The 23828-nt window shown below is 35.2% G+C and overlaps 1 protein-coding gene across 5 annotated transcripts in view; it reads left to right on the top strand.

The window, feature by feature from the left end:
• Mdga2 (MAM domain containing glycosylphosphatidylinositol anchor 2) overlaps positions 1–23828 on the top strand; it is a 715677-nt gene that overhangs the window by 491170 nt on the left and 200679 nt on the right. For all 5 annotated transcript variants that reach the window (XR_011373061.1, XM_070027506.1, XM_070027497.1 and 2 more), the window contains exon 6: positions 22097–22366. Coding sequence is in view for 4 of the 5 variants with exons in the window: in XM_070027506.1 (XP_069883607.1) it covers positions 22097–22366 (270 nt within the window). In the remaining variant the exon portion in view is untranslated. The remainder of the gene's footprint in view (positions 1–22096; positions 22367–23828) is intronic.

The following is a 23828-nucleotide window of genomic DNA, read 5'->3' as shown; positions in this document are numbered from 1 at the left end:
ACATGCAGTTCTCTGCACAACAATTCAATTGGCCACCCAATGATCTAATCCAATATCCAGCCTGCATTTATGTAGTATAGCATGTAAACTATAATCTAATCTATAATCTCCCATTGCTTAATCTAAAGTCTAAGCAACTCTACATAAAGAAATACTCATGCAAAAACCTGATGTGGATTCTGGCTCTCCTCAGTGTTCAAATGAATTCCTTAATCACTTTGAAGCTGATTTGTGACTAAATCATATTGACAATACTCTTTGGGTTAGGTTACAAAGTGTTGAAAAGAGAATACCCACTGTATTTTTCATTTTTATTTGGGATTATGGAAATAACTAAACTTAGAGGAAATCAAGTAATGGTAAAGTACATACATATGTATATTACAAACCTTGAGTTCTAAAGTCCATAAAAGCAAGTCTTGTAGGAATTCGATAATGTGAATACTTGATTGTAGTCTTATCCCTTTACACCATAAAAAGAATCATGAGTTTGAGACCAGTGTGGGGTAACATAGTGAGAATGTGTCTCAAAAACAAAACTAAACAAAAAAGTATATGTATATAAACTGTTTTCCTTTGTAAAGAAAGGAATGAAGCTTTTCATCTTGCTCATTGACTTCATGATTGTTTTTTGTCTTATTTACTGGAGAGTATCAATGATAGAATTTACAAACCTATATTTTCTAGCAGAAAACTTAAATCTTGGCTAAATTCAAGTTTTTGTCAATAACTACAGAACTAAGCATTATATTTTTATTATTATTATTTTTTGTCGGTCATGGGGCTTGAACTCTGGGCCTAGGCACTGTCCCTCAGCTCTTCAGCTCAAGGGGAGCACTCTACCACTTGAGTTACAGCTCTACTTTCAGTTTTCTGATGGTTTATTGGAGATAGGAGTCTCACGGTCTTTCCTGCCCAGGCTGGCTTTGAACTGTGATCCTCAGAGCTCAGCGTCCTGAGTAGCTAGGATTATAGGTGCCTGGCCTTATTTTTATTAAAATTATATTGCTAATATTGTTTACTAAAGTGAGAATATTTATTATTTTTATTTTGTTGGATTTTTTAAAGCTTTTAATGTGCAATATATTTTCCATCATGGAGTAATCTAACCATTTTTATCAGTTCTTTAAATGAAGCAACCTGAAAAATTGCAGTAAATATAAAATTATTAAAAGTTTACATTGGAAATAATATTTATTATTTCACCAACCTCAATTAGAGAATATATTTTTTCCTTTTAATGACTAGGTTTTCCACCAGCTTTCCTTTGGGTAGGCCACACAAGTATGTTTACTTCTTTATATTCTGATATGAGGATTTGTACATGTTTGTGTTGAATCTTTAAGCCAAAATAATGGCCTTTTCAAAAATCTGCAGAGAGTGTTACATCATAAGATATATGAGGAATGTAGCCCATTGGCACTGTGTTATGCCACAAAAATCCAGTTCAAAAGAGCTGCATCGGTTCTTGTGAGGATTTTAATATAATTTGAACATGAGATTCCAAGTACAAGTTCCTGTTTGGGGGTTAGAGAACCCAGAGCATATCTGTAGCTTCTGCAAGGAATGAGGAAGGTGGATAGGTTTGGAATTAATGGAGAAGCAGAACATCAGAGATAAATTAATGTAAATTTTTTGATTGTATGTCCAGGGCAACATGTATTTCTGGTTTAATGTTGCATCAACAATTTCCAGAGCATCACATGATTTTAACTGTTCCCTCAATTTCTGACTCCTGCAAAGTCTATTCTAAAAGCTGTGTTATTTATTTTTTGATAAGTCCATATTCAGCTTGCTGCTGTAATGCTTCAGAAAATAGGTATGCCCAATTGTTTCGTAGCATGCCTTTGTGTTTTGAATAGCATTACTTTCGGTCAGCTTCTTTAGTCACTCGGCTTGTGTTGTTGTATTGTACTACTTGAACGTTTTTATTGACTGCATTATTCAATCACATATACTCCAGTGAATGTACAATAAAGTGACCTGTACTGATTTCTGATGGACAAGATGTGTAATAAGAACTTGTGGACTTTTTTTTTTCATTGATTTGAAAGAGAATAAAAGTGATCAGGAAGAGTAAGAATGGAATTTGAGAAATTTATAGCTTTAGCATTTGTGTGAATTCAATATTGAAATTTCTAGTTTGCCACATGGGCAAACTGATTCAGTTGGGTAAAAGACATTTTATCCATTGTTATTTTCAGATCTTCAATGGTTATACTAAGGAGTTACGGTTAAGCACCTTCATCTAAATGTCCAGTGCTGCTGGATCAGTTGCCCCTTCCATCTTTCTCTGCCATCCACACTGCTGGCTCCCTCCTGTGGGATCTCACATTTCCCACTTCCTTAATCACATATGTACATTGAATATCCTGGCTAGACCTATTTCACTCATTAACCCACTCCCATTATCTCTCCGCATAATCTCATTTCAACATTCTGATATTTGTTTGGTTAAACTGTTACTTATTCAGAAAAGGTTTACCCTGGAGTTTCACTCCTGCATATAATATACTTCAGTCAACTAAATTATATTTGTGTGTGTGTGTGTGTGCCTCTGTATAGGAGGTTGTATTTTGAGTCTATTATCTACATTTGAGGGTACAGCAAAGGATACAGTTTCTAATGAAAGAGAAATTCCAACAGAATGAGAGATCTGTGCCAGCTATATATCTAATGAGGAACTAATAAACAGAATATGCATGGAGCTCAAAAAATTAAATCTCCAAGGAATCAATAGCCTGGTTAATAAATGGGCAGGAGAGCCAAACAGATATTTCTCAGAAGTACACATTAGAAAAAATTTTTTCCAACCATGAGTAATGTACAATTTCTAGTCAAGTAGATAAAGCATTATGTGGTAGTATTCTGTCTTTTTAGAAAACTTAGCAATATGATTTGCTTGAATTTACTGAAAACAGCTTATAGTTTTGAAATTGTGAAAATGAGCAGTTTCATATAGTAAAGAATAGATAAGAGAATGCTTCAAATTCATTATAACTAATGTCACATTGAGGGAAAAAAGATATGCTTGTATTTTTCAAGGAACATCAAAATGCAGCAGTCTGCTGGTTAAATACGGAGTGTTTGAAGAAAACTAAATATGGATACATGTTTACAAAAGCTCTCTTGTATATGTACAGATCCTACAAATCAACATATATATGAATAATATGAACTTGAAAAAAGTTTATATTGTAAACATGGTACATATTTGTTTGGGGCAGATATTTTAGTAGCTCATTAATCAAGAAAGCATTGGAAATGTGGTTTTTATAAAAATTGAAATCAATAGGGTCAGGAATAGAATGCGAAAGCTGTCTTTTCAATAGCTTTATGAAAGTTATCGTAAGAGGATATTCTATATGTCCGTTTATTTTATACAGAATGAAAGTTAATTAAGAATTGATTGAGTGGTTTATTTTTCATTGTAAAACAGCATTAACTATTTTAATACAATTTTATTTTAAGCAGTATTTCATTAAGCAATATTTCACCTCTCTCTCTCTTTCTCTGTCTGTCTGTCTGTCTGTCTGTCTGTATCTCTCTCTCTCTCTCTTGTTGTTGTTGGTCATGGGGCTTGAACTCTGGGCCTGGGCGCTGTCCCTGAGCTCCTTAGCTGAAGGCAAGCCCTCTATCACTTGAGCCATAACACCACTTCTGGTTTCCTGGTTAATTGGAGATAAGAGTCTCATGGACTTTCCTGCCAGGGCTGTCTTTGAACTGTGATCCTCAGATCTCAGCCTCCTAAGTAGCTAAGATTACAGGCATGAGCCACTGGTGCCCAGCCAGTATTCATTTTTTGCAGCTTAGTTACTTCCTGTAACTAAGTCTATGACTGTGTCATCTATGTCATTGACAGGGTAGCTCTTTTATTAAGTTGCTACAATGATCCAGAATGTGGCAATATGTTTTATGTTTATTTTTGTTTTTGTCTTTAAGTAGTTGTACAGTGATTTCAATTAAACATGTCAGTTTGTGAATACAATGGATCTTGATCAGTTTACCCCTTTCATCCTAAATATTCCTTGAAACTCCAAGAAAAGAATTGTAGCTAGTTAAGTGGTTAGACTTGAGTTGACTTTGTTTTGAACTAGAGGTATAGATGCAGAATTAAGCAACATTGTTTATATTAAGTTTACCTGATCCTTTAGCAAAACCAGCTCCAAAGTTCATGTTTTAAAGTTGTTACGTTCTCCATGGTTAAGCAGAGTTTCATTGCTTTGTAATCCACTCCACTAAAATGGCTGTAGCCACACACACCACTTGGAATCAGCCCCTGTGTTTGATTTATTTATTTTTTAATTAAGATTAAAAATATATTTAATTTTATTGTTTATAGTAGGAATTTATATTCACTAAATCACTTAAGCAAATATAATACATTATTATTTTACTGATAAGTTGGATACAGGATCTATAGTTACCAAATTTTTAAGTATATAAATGCACCATTAATCACTATATATAGCCTATATTCTTGCTTAATTGAACTTTTATGCCATTGATTAGTGGTTCTCTAATTTTCTATCCCCCTGCCTCCAGTAATCAACACTATACTTTTTGACTCTACAAATATTTTTATTTTAAATTTTATTGTCAAGGTTATTGAGCAGTTACAATTACATAAGTCAGGTTATGAGTACATTTCTTTTTGAACAGTGTCACCCCTTCTCATTTTCTCCCAGTTTTTCAGCTGTCGGGTACTTAATAGAAGTGAAATCATACAGCATTTGTCTTGTTGGGGCTGGATTATTTCACTTACTATTATGTTTTCCAACTCCATCCATGGCCTCAGGCAAGCCATATCTCATTACATTTAAGACAGAATAAGAGATTCTATTTTAGGTACATGCTCTCAGTTTATCTGTTGGTGTACACTTGGGTGTATTATACTTGTTGCAGTGAATGTGAGAGTACTAATATCTCCATGAAATCTTTCTTTTTTCTTTTTTCAGTTGTATTTTTGGCTTTTATAAGTATTTTTTTATGTCAAGGTTAGATATTAGGGGATCACAGTTACATAAGTAAGGTAATAAGTACATTTCTTGTTGAACTTGTTACTCACCTACCTCATTTTTCTCCTACTTTCCCTCAGTCCCCAACTCCCCCACAAGTTATTAGGATCACTTCCAACATATTGTCTTGTGAATATTACTGTTGCGTTGGTTCCCCTCTTGTTCTTTGTCTCACCATTCTGTTGTTCCCCTTCCCTTCCCTAATTCAGAAAAACATATATAAAATACCAGGGTACAAAATTCAAATACAGTGAAAACAGGGGATAAACCACAGGGAAGAACACACAAAAGCATCAAGAAAGCACAGTACATTAAAAATATTTAATTGAATATTTTTCATTTTTAACTGACAGATTCAATATTTTTATTTTTATTTTATTTTATCTTGTACAGAATCCTAGTTTGGAGTGTGGTTGCATTGAAGAATAATGAAGTCTAGATAATATTTAATTATTATTTTTGTGGTAAGAATATTTTATACTTACTATCTTAGCATCTTTAAAGGATGCAATTAACCCTAGTCACATAATGTAGAATAGTTCTCTACAATGAATTATTCTTGTCTAGCTGAACCTTGTATCATTTTTACCAACATCTTGCCAACATTTCCACTTCCTCTACCCCTCCTGAAAGCCCTACTTCATACAAGTAAAAGGGATAACAGATACAAATTTTTGGAGAATATCTCCTATATGTTAAAGGCAATAATTTTCTCCATCTAATTGCCAACTCCATGGAAACGGAAATTTTGTTTGTTTTATTCTGATCTCTCACGTGGCCAACATCACAGCCTCTCCTTTGCCTAAAGAACATAAACTAAATTAGAATTTTCTTAAAATAAGACAGGTACATCTGTTTGCAGTCAGTTTACTTTGTAGATATCACTGACCAGGTTAATTAAGTTTCTGATGTGATTTTTATCTCTGCTATATCATGGGACCAATTTAGACATCTGATGAACCTAAGCATGAGGAGTTGTATCCAGGAATTTTCCTAATCATCAGTGAAATTTGCTCTAGGTAGTCCTTTAGAAATTATCTAACTGGGCTGGGAAGGTGGTTCAGTAGTAGAGTGCTTGCCTTATTTGCATGAGGCCCTGGGTTCGATTCCTCAGCACCACATAAGCAAAAAGAAAAAAGCTGGAAGTGGTGCTGTGGCTCAAGTGGTAGAGCGCTAGCCTTGAGCTGAAGAGCTGAGGGACAGTGCCCAGGCCCAGAGTTCAGGTCCCACGACTGGACCCCCACACCCCCCCAAAAAGAAATTATCTAACTAATTTCCTTGCTGAGTACATTAACAACTGAGGGTCACCAGCAATAAATCTGTTCAATATTATTTTCCAAAATTAGTTATAAATAGGTAAACCTTACCCAACATTACTATGAAAAGAAATTATAGGATCATAAAAGAGCTCAAAATATAACATTGAAACAAAGTGTTTCAAAAATTGGTAATGAAAACTAAAAGTGATCTTTATAAAACAAAAATTTTAACCAATATTAAGAGTACCTTTTCACCAAGTCCAAAGTTTTAAGAAAAAAATACAGATGTTATCAGAGTTGGTGCCTCATTTTTTTTCTATTCTATTGTTTTATCACTCTTAGAAAAAAGTTCCAGAGACAGGCACCAGTGCCTCTTGCCTATAATCCTAGCTACTCAGGAGGCTGATATCTAAGAATCATCTTTTGAAGCCAGCAGGGGCAGTAAAGTCTATGAGACTCTTATCACCAATTAATCACAGAAAATGCCAGAAGTGGAGCTGTGGATCAAGTAGTCGAGCCCTAGCATTGAGTGCAAAAGCTTAAGGACAATGCCCAGACCAAGAGTTCAAGCCTCAGTACCCACAGGGAATAAAATGTCTCAAATCTCAACTGATAAATTAAATTTAGCTTGAAACTGAGGGGTCAGTGGCGCACGTTTATAATCTTACTTACTCAAGAGGCTAAGAGTAAGGGTTGCAGTTCCAAGCCAGCTGGGATAGAAAAGTTCCTGAGAGACTCTTTTCTCCAATTAACCACTGAAAAACTGGAAGTGGAGCTATGATTTACAAAGTGGTAGAGCCTTCAGAAAATAAGATTATGTTAAGCGAAATGAACCCCAAGATAGAGACACAAGTGGTTTTTTTTCTTTCTTGCTATTGTTCCTAACATATTTATAATGTACCATGTGATTTTTTTGTTTCTTTGTATGTTCCTCCCCCACGGTATAACCCCTGTTTTCACTGTATTTGATGTCAGTGCCCTGCATTTTATATATACACTTCTCTAGCTTGGGGAGGGGAAGGGAAAAAACAAAATGCTTAAATAGGGATACAGGTTGACCCAGTGTAACAATAAGATGTACAAGACACTATGTTGAAAAACAAATTTTGCAATTTAGGTGCTGGGGGGTGGGAAAGAGGGGAGTGTAGTTGTGGAGGTGGGAATGAAGGGAGGGTAGGGGAAAAACAAAGGAGGAGGTAACAATGCTCATGACCCTCTGTACAGTATTTTTACAATAAAAATATTAAAAAAAAAGAGCTCAGAGACAGCATCCTGGCCCCAAGTTTAAGCCTCACAGGTGACAAACAAAAACAAAACAGCGAAACACCCAAAGTCTAACTTGAATAGTCTACATACTATATCTTCTAAAAATATTCAGGTATCCTTTATTTTGTTTTCAGAGACACATTTTGGCTCATTGTTTCTTAATAGTGTTTTCCTATCAGATTTAAGTACAAAGGAGTTTAAATGTTTAATTTTTGTGAATAGTTCAGTAATTTTCTTAGAGGAATCCTTTACAGTCTTCAGCAATGAAAAATTGAGGGTCTTCATGGTTATTATTTGTCAATAAGTGGCTCATGAAATCCTGACTCTACCGTTGTATGCTTTCACACTATTTTGTTTTGCTCTTATTTTTGGAGAGGAAGGTCACATGCATGATAAGAAAGAATATTTAGGTGGGGATTTTGTCCTCAAGTTTTATTTACTTTTTATTTAATATTGATGATGATGATTTTGATGGTGATGATTTTGATGATGTTGAAAATTTGTTTTGTGGGACAGTGACTCACTGTTGTAACTCAGGCTGGCCTTGAACTCAGGATCCTCTAGTCTTAACCATTCAGGTCTTGCAATTACATGATTATGATAACCACATCTTATGATATAATATAATTTTCAAAGACAGCACACATTTATTCAGCAGTATTTATTAAAAATCTATTTTTTGCCAGTCCTGGGGATACAAAAATGATAATGCAACTCATTCTGAGTGCTGTTTGTGAAAAAAATGATAATTGACACTCCTTTTTTGTTCCAGTGTCTTCTTAAATATCTCACAGTAAATGACTAGAGTAAATGTTTTAATAACACAGTCATATAATCAACTCTGCTCATAAAAAGGAGAATGCAAATCAATTTGCCAAGAAAAAAAACCAGAAATCTGTGTGGATTGGTATTTATATGTGAACATGAAACATTATTCGACAACTTGTGTCCTAAGGGACACAGCACCAAAAAGAGAATTCCAGGCAACAAAATAGCCAGCTCATGCAATCAAGCCCTACCTTTATAATTTTTCTGTTTTCCATGAAGAAAAAGAAAATTTGATAGATCAAAAGATTACTTAAGGGAAAACTGATAGCTTGCATTTTCCCTTCATGAGTGGTGACCATCTGGAATTCTGGACCAGCAAATGAATGCATCATTTCTTGAAACTTCAGTGAGACTAAGTCTACCAAAATTAATGGCTGAAGAAGAACTAATATGGAATCATTAAACAAGTGAGGGATATGTGTGTAACACTGTGTTTTTCCAAGGTTCGCAAAAATCTTTTAGGTCATTAGGTGTTTGTTCACTGCCTGCTATTGGCATAGTTTATTTACAGGGATAATCTTTTGACTTTATTGAGTTTTTCTCAACTAGAACACATGATTCAATTCTAGTTTTTTAATATTTTTTAAAAATTTTGTTCAAGGAGCCAAGATTCAAATGTGCCACTTGTTAAATTTTTTAAAGTCTCATTTGTCAATTCTCTGATTTTATGTATTCTGAGAGTCCAAGCATCTGATATGGGATCATCAACATATATGACTTCAGGGAACACGCAGATGATGTGAAGGTATGGGGTTACATAAGACAATATGAGTCACATGGAGAGGTCTCATTCACTTCCTGATATCTACCAGCTCCTGAGTGCAGTAAATCTTCAGTTGTCTTGTTCACTGATACATCACAAGTGCCTATCACAGTGTATGATGCATAGCAGACAGCCTATAAATACTTACTAAATACATGGATAGGTAGTTTGTTTTCTCTAGAAGAACAAGCAATGCTACAGATACTACTCTATCCATAGAACTCAACCATCCCATGTAGGAAATCGCTGGTTTTAGATCTATGGTCCTATGAAATAGTTCTCTTCTTGGACACTTTCATTGAATTTCCATGAAAGAACACAGTCTGCCTTCTTGACCTTCTCCAGAAAAAGAGTATTGAAATCATGAAAAAGATATGTAGCAAAGTTTTGCTCCTGTGTCGAAAACTAGTCATGAGTATTATTTCAGATATTTCCATATCCCAGAATATAATTTTAGACAGAACTTTTGAGTATGATATATTCTTACATTAGGCTTCATAAGAACCAGTGAGTATGTGAATTGTTATATTTGAATAATGACTAAACATAAATGGATAGATTATTTTGAGTTTTCAAATCAACTTCTGATATATTCTCTCATTTTTATATTGTAAAGTGTTCGTGGCTGTATAGGTAACATGAAATGCAAGTTTAAAATGAATTTTGATGAAATATATGAAAATGCAGTCCTATAATTATTGTAGTGAAATGACTAGCTCTCTCGCAGGTACTGTTTCTATTCTTCAAAGCTGAAAGCATAATTTAAACCTGGTTCTCTAAATATAAAATGGTTTTGAAATTTCAGCATCTATTCTATGTTCCATAGTTTTAAAAACAAAAAAAATACTTTATGGGGAAGAAATGGAAAGTTCACTGAACATTTTTGTCAGGGTTCTCTTTCATTCATATTGTGCTCATTTCATTTGGCACCTGATTCCTGATTGATAAAGATGCTTCTACTTCTTGCTCTTTTGTAGCCTTTTCTCATTGCCTCTGCATGGAAAATTATTGATCATTCAGTTTACATGTAAACACTGTCAAACAATCTTCCCATCCTGCCGCTTCTTCTTCAGTTGTTTTGAAGGTTCCTGCAGATTTCATATGGTACCTACTTCTGACATTTTCCTCTGGATGTAGCTAGAAGGTGACGTGGGAAATGACATGCCCACTGAGAGAAAGATGTTGCTGAGTAGATGCCCTAGTACTCTTCCTGCCTCCCAGAAGTACAGTTCTGAGATGTATTATATTTGGTGCATCAGAGGATTCCCAACAGCTAATTTAGATTTTGCATATAAATAATGTTCTTCTAAGTGCCTATATCCTGACATCCTTCCTATTCCTGTTTATCCCTTCTCATGTCCACCAGTGATTCCTCTGATCCACACCACAAAAAGCTGGCATGTCAAGATCTACTTAGAAGAGATTCAAATTATGTGGATGCTACTGAACTAGGCCAAACTTCTTATATTATGTTTCTCTTTCCTTGAGGTTTTAGCTTCCTTTCAAAATACTCTGGTTACTTCTATTCAAAGACACCTGTCTTATTTGAAGGAATGGTTGGGTTATATGGTTAACAGCCTCATGACAATTTCAGCAGTCCTGTTAGAAAATTGATTCCATTTCAGATTAAACACGTAAGATACTTAGAAGAAAGGATGAAAGTCTATAAAAATACAAAGACTCTCATTGTCTTCTTGTTTTAGAATTTTAAAATCCAGTTTGTCTTCATGTTAACCTATGAAGATAGGTTAACAGTTTCAAAAACAAAAGCAAAACACCTTTGAAGACATTGATCTCTACCAAAACGTTTCTTGCCTTTACTGGCTGAATTTTAACTCACTCTAAACTAAACCAAACTGTCTTGTGCAAGACTTAACTACTGAAATTTGAAAGAAACTCAAATTTGAAACAAATCTCATTATTCATAATCAAACTTTCCTTCCAACCCTGTATTCTATTTTAACTTCAGAAGCTTTATCTCAGGAAATTTGGAGCTCCCATCTTTCTTAACTTGGAGAAAAGGCTATGTTGTACCATCACTTAGTAATGGAATGACCTGCTGCATATAGAATTCAGGTCCCCACAAAGGCTTGGCAAGTTCTCTACCATTGAGCCCCAACCACATCCTGTTCTATATCTTTTGGTGTCTGAAGACACTCTCATGTCAATTACCTTGGCTGTTATAATCCTAGCACTCTCCCTCTATCAATGTGCAGCTTACTTCTTTGTCTACATTGTCAGTAACATCAAATGAAGAACACATGGGTCCTCTGTGTACACTTCAATATTCACACCGTAGGGATTTTGTGTGAGTCAAGTTGCTAATTACCCTTCTTTTGGAACAACACAAGTATGTGGGGCCTGGTAAAAGAAGATTTTTTTTTTTTTTAGAAACAACAACAACAACACTGAAAGGGACATGGCAAAAACTCCCTGTTTCAAGATTTACTTTCTATATTGTAGGTCTTGAAGTTCTGTTGAGTTTAGGTGTAGACAATAGAAAAATGGCCTTTCTGTCCTTGTCTCCTTTTCCTCATCTCTTTCTTCTTTCTTTCCTGACATCCTATCTTCTCAGGTACTTCTCAGGACAAATAATATTTGACTACCTACATATGTATTGTATGTCTCTTTGTGTGGGTCAGACTTTTTATTGAATGATTCTTTTCAGCTCAGAATTTCTTTTTTTTTTTTCTATGTTTTTTTTTTTTGGGGGGGGGTCCGGTCATGGGGCCTGAACTCTGGGCCTGGGCGCTGTCCCTCAGCTCTTCAGCTCAAGGCTAGCGCTCTACCACTTGAGCCACAGCTCCACTTCTGGCTTTTTTCTTATGTGGTGCTGAGGAATCAAACCCAGGGCCTCAGGCATGCAAGGTAAGCGCTCTACCACTGAGCCAACTTCCCAGCCCGTCAGCTCAGAATTTCTGAGCACCATGGCAGAGATACCATGCCCCAATAGAGCAACTCACACCATCAGGGAGGCCAAGAAAAGAGGCAAAATCAAAATCAAGAAAGTGTTCCTAAGGCCATGCCCCCAGGGACCTGCTCTCTCCAAATAGGCACAATCTCCTAACATTCTCAGGACTTTCCTAAAGAATAACACAAGCTTGGCCAAACATTTAACATGGTCCCTGGGAGGGGGTGGAAAGTTTGTATCCAGGTAGCCACCTGTCTATGTAGTGTTCTAACCTTGGAGAAAATAATTTCCTAGAAGGCTGAGATGCTGGCCTTGGAACGTCCATTTCTATGACAACTGCTATGGCAACCTGCCTACCATCATTCCAAGTATTTAATTATGTTTCTTAAAATGGTATGCATTTGAATGGTAGATTATCAGTCTGAATTTCTGACAAGCACCGTAGTCATTGAAAGCTCTATGTGCATGGAGAACATCTATTCCTGTTGTCTCGGTTGAAAATGTTTTTTGTATGATTAGACCTGCCTGTTGGTAATAACTATAAAATGTGTTTAAATAAACAACACTTTATTAATATATATGCTTCATTTCATTTGATAGGCTCGATTTACTTATGTATTTCAATCTTTTCTATTTTCCATTTTTATTTAAAACAGTTAAGTGTCTATATTTATCAGGTGCTGTGTTCATTCTCTTTGTTCTATAATAGGTAGTGATCAAATCAGAGTGATCAGCATTTTCCTTTAGATAAGTAGAAGTACTAGGAGCCTTAAGCTTCTCTCTCCTAGTTGTTCGTAAGATGGGCACGAAGTTGCTGTGAACTATGGACACCTCTCAGTGCTACTCTACAAAAATTCTATAAAACTTGTTCCTTCCATCCAGCTTCCTTTGAAATGCATTAGCCAACCTCTGTCCATATTGCCCACTCTCTGTAGCCTGCATGCACTGCTATCTCGTCCTTTCTTTTATATACTCATCTCCTTTCCTTCATGTGAGACACAGCATTCAGAAATTGAGGATTTGTCATTCTGTGCCTGTTTACTTTTGTTTACCTAAAAGGTCATATTAATTTTGAAAAACAGTTTCAATTTACACACCTATGTTTGTAAAATCAAATTAATAAACAGTTAATTATGTTTCTTTATGATGTCTGTGTATTTAGACATTGCATGTAAAATGTATACAATTTTTAGGTCAAAATCATCTATAAAAATCCCATATTATGTAATCAGAATAATTGCAATTTATTTATTTTTATCTTTTTTACTGTCAAGGGGATGTATAGAGTGGTTATAGTTACATGAGTAAGGTAAAAAGTACATTTCTTGTCAAACTTGTTACCCCTTTCTTCATTTTTTCTCCTACTTTCCCTCCCCTCAACTCTCCCCAAGTTGTACAGATCATTTCCAACATATTGTCTTGTGTGTCATTGTTGAATTGGTTCCCCCCATGTCCTTTGTCTTAGCATTCTGTTCTTCTTCTTCCCTACCCTAATTCAAATAAACATATATACAATACCAGGATACCAGAATCAAGTACAGTGACAACAGGGAATATACCATAGGGGGAAGAACATACAAAGGAAACAAAAAAACCCCACATAGTACATTAAAAACAACAACAACAAATAAAAACCTCTGTGTGTCCATGTCTTGGAGTTTATTTTGCTCAGCATCATCTTATATGGTCATATGTTGAGCTATTCTGCTCATCTGATAAGATTATCTTAGACATATACTAATTATTGCAAATAATATCACAGCATTATTTACCATAGCTAAGATATGGAACCAACCCAGTTACACCTCAGCAGATGAATGGATCAAGAAAAACTCTATATAGAGAGAAATATATCACATTATATATATATAGATAGATAGATAGATAGATAGATAGATAGATAGATAGATAGATATATCTATATATATGAATTCTTTGTTTCCATCAGAAAGAATGACACTGCCCCATTTGTTAGGAAATGAAGACTTGGAAAAATCATATAAAGTGAAGTAAGCCAGATCGGAAGAAACATAGTTGCCATAGTTTCCCTTATTTGAGTTTTATTATAGAATTGTATATTTTCATATGTTATTCATTTTCTCATTCATCAGTTTACTTTAGTAAATGTTTATGAGGCCCTAAACCAGCCTACAAAGAATGTAGTAAAACCAATGACAATAGAAAACACTTGGTCGTTACCTGTTTTGTATTAGATCCTATTATTAGACCCATACACAAGCTAAATCATCATGTCAATATGAAGTTGCACTTTCTTCCATTCAATAATGTGTAAGAGAGGGACTCAGATGTACAAGAACCTGTCTGAGTTCACATGGATATCCTATGACAGAATCAAGATTTGAACCCAGTGCTTTCCCCAGGATGTGTGCACTGACCACTTCATTCTGACATGATATTTCACCAAACACAGTCATTCCAAGTAAGAGCTGCAACGGTGGCCTGGGAAATATTCCACAGTGTGATGTGAAAGAGAAATTAGGAGGGTTATGAACACTTACAAGAGAGAAACTAAATCAGAAGTTAATCATTACTCAGTCTGTGCCCCTAAAAAAACAAATGAACCATTCCTTCTGAAATATCCTCTTTAAAATATTGTTACTAATCTATAATACAATTCCATATTTAAATTCTTCCTATGCTCCTGTCTTTCCCTTTGGGACATTATGTACGTTACTACTTAAAAGTATTCTTTATTCTCAGGGAAACACACTTGATTGGTAGGTCCTCTACCTCGTGAACCATATCCTGAGCTCTTTTTGATTTAATTATTTTTCACATAGGATCTCATTTTTGTAGTTGTGTAGGTGGGAGGGAAGAGAGGGTAGGAGAAAAACAAAGTTAACAATACTCGATAGGAAATGTACTCATTACCTTGCTCATGCAACTGTAACCCCTCTGTACAGTACTTTTACAATACAATATTTTAAAAATAAACCAAACTAGTCTGTATTAAAACCTCATACCTATCTATGGGTCCAACGTAGCAGGGATGGGAGATATGCACCACATGTGAAGACATTTTATTTTATGTTTTTGTTTTCATTTTATTTTTTATTGTGAGAATACTGTAAGAAGGGTTACAATTACATGGGCAAGATAACGAGTACATTTCTTATCAAGCATTGTTGCTCCTCTTCGTTTCCTTTTCCCATCCCTTCCCATACTCCCCCGTTCCCACACTCAATGCTCCCCCCACCCTCCATCAAAGTTGTAAAGTTAGTTTATCTTTTTTTTTTTTTTTTGCCGGTCATGGGGCCTGAAATCTGGGCATGGGCGCTATCCCTCAGCTCTTCAGCTCAAGGCTAGCGCTCTACCAATAAGCCACAGCGCCACTTCCAGCTTTTTCTGTTTATGTGGTGCTGAGGAATCGAACCCAGGGCCTCATGCATGCAAGGCAAGCACTCTACCGCTCAGCTACCTTCCCAGCCCTAAAGTTCATTTTTCAACATAAGGACTTGTACATCTCATTGTTGCAATGGGTCCACCTGTATCCCTAGTTAAATGATTTGTTTTTTCCCTTCCCGTCCATAAATTATACCAACATCAAATACAGTGAAAGCATGGGTTATACGTTGGGGGAGGGACATACAAAGCAACAAAGAAATCACCTTATAAATATGTTAAAAACAATTGTATGAAAGGAAAAACAAAACAAAAAAATTTGAGTCCTTATCTTGGGGTTCATTCCCCTAAGATCAACTTATCTGACCTTTTCTGCTTGACTCAGACATATTTAAGTTATTGCAAATAAGGGAAAACATGGGACCTATGTTTCTTTGGGCCTAGCTTACTTCACTTAATATATTTTTTTCCAAGTCTTTTCATTTCCTAACAAATGGAACAATGTCATTCTTTCTGATGGAGGCATAGAATTCCATTGTGTATATATACCACATTTTCTTGATCCATTCATCTACTGAGGGGCATTTGGGTTGGTTACATATCTTAGCTATGGTAAATAATGCTGCAATAAATATAGCGGTGCTGGTAGCTTCAGTGTGGTCTTGTTTGTGATCATTTGGGTAAATGTCCAAAAGTGGGATTGCTGGGTCATAGGGGAGCTCTTTGTGGAGTCTTTTGAGGACCCTCCATACTGCTTTCCAAATGGTTGAACAAGTTTACACTCCCACCAACAATGCAGTAGTGTTCCCTTCTGTCCACGTCCCTCCAGCATCTGTTGTTATTAGAGTTCTTGATTATAGCCATTCTAACTAGGGTGAGGTGGTATCTCAATGTTGTTTTGATTTGCATTTTTTTATGGCTAGAGAGGTTGAGCATTTCTTCATGTGTCTATTGGCCATCCTTCTTTCCTCTTCAGAGAAGTTTCTCTTTAAGTCTTTAGCCCACTTATTTATTGGGCAGTTGTTACTTTGAAGATTTGTTTTGGGGGATTTAATTATTTAAGTTACAGGTATGTTTTAGATATGAGCCCCTTGTCTGTTGTATGGCTAGTGATCTTCTCCCAATCCGTGGGCTTTCTATGTCCTTTGCCATGCAGACTCTCTGCAAAATCATGCAATCCCATTTGTCCAAACTTTCTTTTATTTGTTGTGTTTCCGGGTCTCTGTTAAGAAAATTTCAGCCTGTACTATGGAGACCTAGGGTTTCTCCTATTCCATCCTGTAATGTTTTCAGAGGGTCTGCTTTGACTCTGAGGTCTTTGATCCATTTCGAGTTGATTCTGGTGCAAGGTGATATTTAAGGATTTAGCTTTAGTTTTCTACAGCACCATTTACTGAAGGGGCTGTTTTTCTTCCATTCTAATTTTTAGCTCCCTTATCAAAGATTAGATGGCTATAGGTCTTTAGGTTCATTCCTGGGTTTTCAATACTATTCCATTGGTCCTGGGGTCTGTTCTTGTGCCACTACCAAGCTGTTTTGATTACTATGGCTTTGTAGTAGAGTTTGAAATTTGGTATTGATATTCCTCCAGCACTGTTCTTTCTGTTAAAGATCGTTTTTGCTATTCGGGGTCTTTTATTGTTCCATATGAATTTTTGGATTTCCTCTTCTATTTCCTTAAAGAACGAGGTTGGAAAATTGATAGGTATCACATTGAATTTGTAAATAGCCTTGGGAAGTATTGCCATTTTCAAGATGTTCATCTTTCCAATCCAGGAGCATGGGAGTTTTTGCCACTTCCTAAGTTCTGTTTTGATTTCCTTTTTCAAGTTTTTAAAGTTTTCATCATAGAGGTCCTTCACTTCTTTGGTTAAGTTAATTCCTAGGTATTTTATTTTTTTGTGGGGCTATTATGAATGGAGTTGCTTTCCTAATTTCAGCCACACTTTCCGCATTGTTGGCATACAGAAAAGCCATTGCTTTTTGAGGGTTAATTTTATACCCTGCTACTTTGCCAAAGTTTTGTATCAGCTTGAGTAATTTGGGAGCAGAGTCCATGGGATTCTTTAAATACAAGATCATGTCATCTGCAAAGAGGGAGAGTTTTACTTCTTCTTTTCCTATTTGGATCCCCTTTGTGTTTGCATCTTGTCTTATTGCTGTAGCTAGGCATTCTAATGTTACATTGAAGAGCAGTGGGGAGAGTGGACATCCTTGTCTCATTCCTGAGTTTAGAGGAAATGGCTTTAGTTTTTCACCATTAAGTATATAAAGGCTGTATGTTTGTCATATACACCTTTTATTGTATTGAGGATTCCTAATTTTTTCCAGAACCTTCATCATAAAGGGGTGTTGGATCTTGACAAATGCTTTTTCTGCATCTATTGAGATAACCATGTGGTTCTTATCCTTGCTCTTATTGATATGATGAATTATGTTAATTGATTTGCATATATTGAAACAGGTTGCATCCCTGAAATGAATCCTGTTTGATCATGGTGTATGATTTTTTGGATGAATTGTTGAAGTCGGTTGGCCAAAATTTTGTTGAGAAGTTTTGCATCAACGTTCATCAAACATATGGGTCTATAGTTCTCTTTCTTTGATTAGTCCCTGCCTGGTTTTGGGATGAGGGTTATTAAGCTTCATAGAATGAATTCGGTAGTGAACTTTCCCTTTCAATTTCATTAAAGAGCTGAAGGAGTATTTGTGTGAGTTCTGCTTTGAAGGCCTTGTAGAATTCCAATGTAAAATAATCTGGTCCTGGGCTTTTCTTAGATGGGAGGTCTCTTATTGCTGTTTCTATTTCAATGCTTGATATGAGCCTGTTAATATGGTTTAATTCATCTTGGTTTAGTTTTGGCATGTCGATACAGACATTTTATTGAGATGGGAATCTCTATATTTTGTCCAGCCTGGCCTTAATGTATTATTCCTCCAATCTCTGCCTGTTGAATACTGGTGATTTATAGGCAGGAGCTACCACACCCATCTTCAAATCTTTATAGTTTTTAAAAGCAAAAGTAAGATAGTAGGAAAAATTGATGATTTGAACTTTTAACTTGGAATTTCAAGATAAAATTTTAATGCAAAAATGTTTATAATGACAATAAAATGCATGGAAGAAAAAAAATAAAAAAGAAAGATATAGACAGAAATATTCTGCATGCCAATCTCATTTCTGCTGCCTAGGTAATGTGTAGTCTCCATTTTTCTTTGTTTTATAATAAATGTCTAAATCAATAAATAAAATAAAAAGTGTATAAATATTCTTAAGGTCTTGAAATTGGTATCCACGTGATGTTCATAGGCCATTTTTAATTTCAAGGAAAATTAGATATAATAAATTTTATCTTCATCAAAACTAAGTTGTAGCTTTCACTTCAGATTTGCAAATGTAACATTAGTAATAAGACTATATATGAATGTAAATGTCTAATGTGTGGTAGTTGAAAGAGCAAACTCCTTTATATATGTGTAATATATATGCATAAATATGTTATATATGCATATATATGTTACATTTTGAGCTTTGAAACTTTTAAAAAATAATATACTACAGATAACAACTCTTTCTTGTATAAGCCAGTAATGGGGAAAAGTATTTGTTGATTACATGCCACTTTGTGTGTTTCTATAGTCAAAATACATGCTATTAATTACTCTATATCTTCTGCCTTTTAGTAGAATTAAAATATGATATATGACAAGTTAAGCATTGTTAATGTGAATTAAATGTCAAATCGTGAGAATTCTATTTCAGTTACATATTTTTATAAATTGTGTTAGTTAACTCAAGAACATTTTCATTTATATCTTGATGGTGATAATAATAGTTAAGTGTATTAACTGTTTTCAGATATTCAATTAGAAAAAGAATATATCAATTTAATAATTTGCTCTCAAAGACACTTTGTTTTCCACAAAACTATGGTGAGTTTTGCCTATCATCTTATATATGTACGAGTTTTATCGTAGATATTTATTATATAACCGAAGGAATATTACCACATTTTGAAAACTTCTATATTTTGTCAAATGATGTTACAGGAGTCAACATGCACCATTATATTCAAAAACATCACAGGCACATTCCATGTCTGTTTTGTGAAACTGTCATGTGGAATTATTCTCTTCTTACCTCAGGCTTAAAAAAAAAAGTAAAAATAAAAGCTTTTATTGAGCCACATAAGGAGTTAATCCTTGATTTTGAGCTTGAAATCTAAGCTGAAAATAGGTCTATATATGTCACACCATGCTACTGAGCAGTTTAAATATTTCTGATATGAATTGATTTCAAATGATGCAGCTCTAATATTTCTGAATGTTTGAACTCAGATGTTAGCATAAGGCATTTATTCTGATTTTATTTATGGATAAATTATCTGTGCATTTGTTTTATTTCTAAATAACACACTGAGAGCTCAAACACACAGCAACTAAACCACTCCTACCAGGGCTCCTAAACATAACCCTGCCACACCTAAAATGCCTACCATTACTGTAGGTTACGATATCTGTCCAGTGAAAATTACAACTTGGTATTCACTCAGGATAAAAAATGCAGATAAGCATGCATTTAATAAGGACATGCTGTGTTGAAGCTTTTTCATCGAACACTTAAAATAGAAACCTCAGAAAATCTATATTGAGCAAAGGCATTTTTCCTGACTCTCCCCTAGTGTATGTACAAATAATTTATCCATAAATAAAATCAGAATAAATGCCTTATGCTGACATCTGAGTTCAAACATTCAGAAATATTTCATGTCAAACCCTGATTATGAGAACTCAACCACCTCGATTTTTCTTATTGGAGAACTTAATATACTTAGGGACTGCATTGAATTAGGCAGTTTGGATATTCCTTTCATGAACAAAACGTCAGACCTACTGCATGGTAAAAGATGGATAATTTGTGCTTGTCAGTTACTTGTTTTAATTCAGGTTGTAAAATTAAAAAGTTAAATAACTATCTTCACCAGAAAAGTAGAAGGACTAAAATAGCTGTAGTGTTTACAAGGGAAAGACAATATCCAAGGGAGCTATAACAATATAAAAAGAACTGAAATTTTGATTTAAAACTCTAATCAACTGAATTCTCTTTTTTATTTTGCAATGTTTTAAATTGTGAAAATACCATACATAGGGGTTACAATTACATGAGCAAGGTAATGACTACATTTCTTATCTTTTCTTTTTCTTTTATTGTGGAAATACCGTACAGAGGGGTTACAATTACATGGGCAAGATAATAAGTACATCCCTTATCAAGCATTGTTGCCTCCTCCTTTGTTTTTCCTTCCCAACCCTTCCCATACCCCTTCCTCTCCCCGTATCTGGTTCTCCCCCCCACCCGACCAAAGTTGTAATGTTCACTTTTCAACATTATGTCTTGTACGTTGCATTGTTGCAATGGGTCCACCTGTATCCCTATTTAAACAATTTGTTTTTTCCCTTCCCCTCCACAAATTATACCAACATCAAATACAGTGAAGGCAGGGGTTATACAGTGGGGGAGAGACATACAAAGCAGCAAAGAAATATGTTAGAAACAATCAAGTGTTAGAAAGCAACAAAGAAATATGTTAGAAACAATTACATGAAAGAAAAAAAAACATTTGAATACGTATCTTGGGGTTCATTTCCCTAACATCAACTTATCTGACCTTTTCTGCTTGACTCAGACATATAATAGTTATTGCAAATAAGAGAAACCATAGGACCTATGTTTCTTTGGGCCTGGCTTAGTTCACTTAATATAATTTTTCTAAGTCTTTCCATTTCCTAACAAATGGGGCAATGTCATTCTTTCTGACATTGTGTATATATACCTTCTTATCAAGCATTGTTTCCTCCTCCTTTGTTTCCCCTAACCATCCCTTCCCATCTCCCTTTCCCCCCTCCTGCGCTCCGTCGCTCCCCACCCCGCCAAAGTTGTAAAGTTCATTTTTCAACATGACGTCTTGTATGTGGCATTGTTGCAATGGGTCCACCTGTATCCCTATTTAAACAATTTGTTTTTTCCCTTCCCCTCCACAAATTAAACCAACATCAAATACAGTGAAAACAGGGGTTATACTGTGGGGGAGGGCCATACAAAGCAACAAAGAAATCATCTTATAAATATGTTAGAAACAATAGCAAGAAAGAAAAACCATTTGAGTCCTTCTCTTGGGGTTCATTTCGCCTAACATCAACTTATCTGACCTTTTCTGCTGTCTCAGACATATACTAGTTATTGCAAATAAGGGAAACCATGAGACCTATGTTTCTTTGGGCCTGGCTTACTTCACTTGCAGCTTTATTTACCATAGCTAAGATATGGAACCAACCCAGATGCCCCTCAGTAGATGAATGGATCAAGAAAATGTGGTATATATACACAATGGAATTCTATGCCTCCATTAGAAAGAATGACATTGCTCCATTTGTTAGGAAATGGAAAGACTTGGATTCCCATTTTCATTGTAAAATTCCCCACACAATTATGTGTTTATGTCATTTTGCTTAGTACAAAAACTATCACATCTTGCTTAGACTTGAGCAGCACAGTCTGCTTTTGATGAAGATTATTTCTCGCTTTTAATTTTCATTGTGTGGATGAAGGAACAACGTATAAAACATGGTATTGACTTCCAGCTGCTGCGTATCTAAACAGACACATGTCTCTGTTTATGTCTTTTAGCCTCTCCGTCAATTAAACTCCTGGTGGATGACCCAATAGTTGTGAATCCTGGAGAGGCCATAACATTAGTGTGTGTTACAACGGGAGGAGAGCCTGCACCTTCCCTTACCTGGGTCAGGTCCTTTGGGACTCTTCCTGAAAAGATTGTTTTGAATGGAGGGACTCTGACTATACCCGCCATCACCTCAGATGATGCTGGTACCTACAGCTGCCTTGCCAATAATAACGTGGGAAACCCTGCAAAAAAGTCCACCAACATTATTGTGAGAGGTAAGTTTATCTTGAGACATTGCTTACAAATATTGGTTTACCCAGTATATCAAAAGGCAATTACTGACCTAGTTTGATCTGAAATTATTTCCCCAAATATTACCTGTCTGTAAGAGAAGGAAAGACTGCTTTGAAATAATGAGATATTGTCTAATAATAAATGGCACTTTAAAATCCTAAATCCAGTTGATATTGCTGTATGTTTGCTTTTATAACCTACTCTTCATGATAAGTTAAATCATTTTACTATCTACTATAGATGAAGAAGAAAGTATAGCATAAAATGTACAACAGTGTTACACAGAGTATATAACAGTTGAGAAATACCCTAAATTTAGGAATTCTATGTTTCATAAGCCTTTATTGAATCTATTATTACAATTAACATCACATTATTATAATCTATTTAGTATTTCTCAATCATCCTAATACTGAATTATCTAATGATCCATTTATCCAGTTACTGAAAGTTTCCTTTTTCATGGAGTGAAAATAAAACATTGGTAGCATTTGGTGTTCAGCAAGCATAAATGACATATTAACTCTTGAAAAAAGAGAACTCATTGTCATTTTTGGCTGATTTTAGTAAGGAATAGATAGAGACTTTTGCTCAGAATTGAGATTGTGACATACCAATACTGAAGAATGACACTAGAAAATCAGAAAATAAAAGGCACCTCCTATTGAAGGGGATGAAATAAAATGTGTGTCACTAATTTAGCATCATATGGCTGTTCTAGCTGGTACTAAAGATGTAGTAGAGAGGCCAGGAGAACATATAAGACACTCTGTGCACCTTTCTGTCTTATTTTATCTGGTCTTGAGTTGGGGTGGAGGCAGATACTTGCATCTAACACTTCTGAGGTTAAGGTTGACATCTGTGTGCTCTGGTGAATGCTTAATGATGAACCTGAATATTACTCATGACAGCAGTTTATGAAGGAAGCAAAACATAATTGATTTCAAGATTAGCATATGTGGTTTGTGAAAAAAGACTGGTGATTTTAGTGACTATCATCATTTGTCATCATCCAAATGACTACAAATCTATTACTTAACAGTAACATACTACATTCAAAATATTGTGAAGTATTATCGTGTTTATCAAGACATCATTAGTGCCCTCTCAGCTACCAAACTGTGGACCTCCTGATATTTAATAATTGCAACATATACCACCATTTTATCCATCTCTTTAAAACAAAACACACTCACAATTAAGTTGCCACAGTGTTTTCTCATGTAGGGGCATGCTACTTATTTATCTTTTCTAAGCTCTGCATCATATTTTGGCATATGTGAAATGTAAATAAAAGTAAAATACATGGAATTATCCATATCCAGAGCCAATGTTTTAATCAGTCTTCATCCAAATTCTTTGGTAAACAGCTTTTTCTCTATAATATTGTCCTTTAGGTCATAAAGGATAATTTATAATTCCAGGGAGGTGGAGATAAAGATG

This window comes from Dipodomys merriami, unplaced genomic scaffold, assembly GCF_024711535.1.
Source record: "Dipodomys merriami isolate MVZ:Mamm:240054 unplaced genomic scaffold, mDipMer1.0.p SCAF_1, whole genome shotgun sequence".
In the NCBI taxonomy this organism is placed as follows: domain Eukaryota; kingdom Metazoa; phylum Chordata; class Mammalia; order Rodentia; family Heteromyidae; genus Dipodomys; species Dipodomys merriami.
This window is presented reverse-complemented; position numbering and strand designations above follow the sequence as displayed.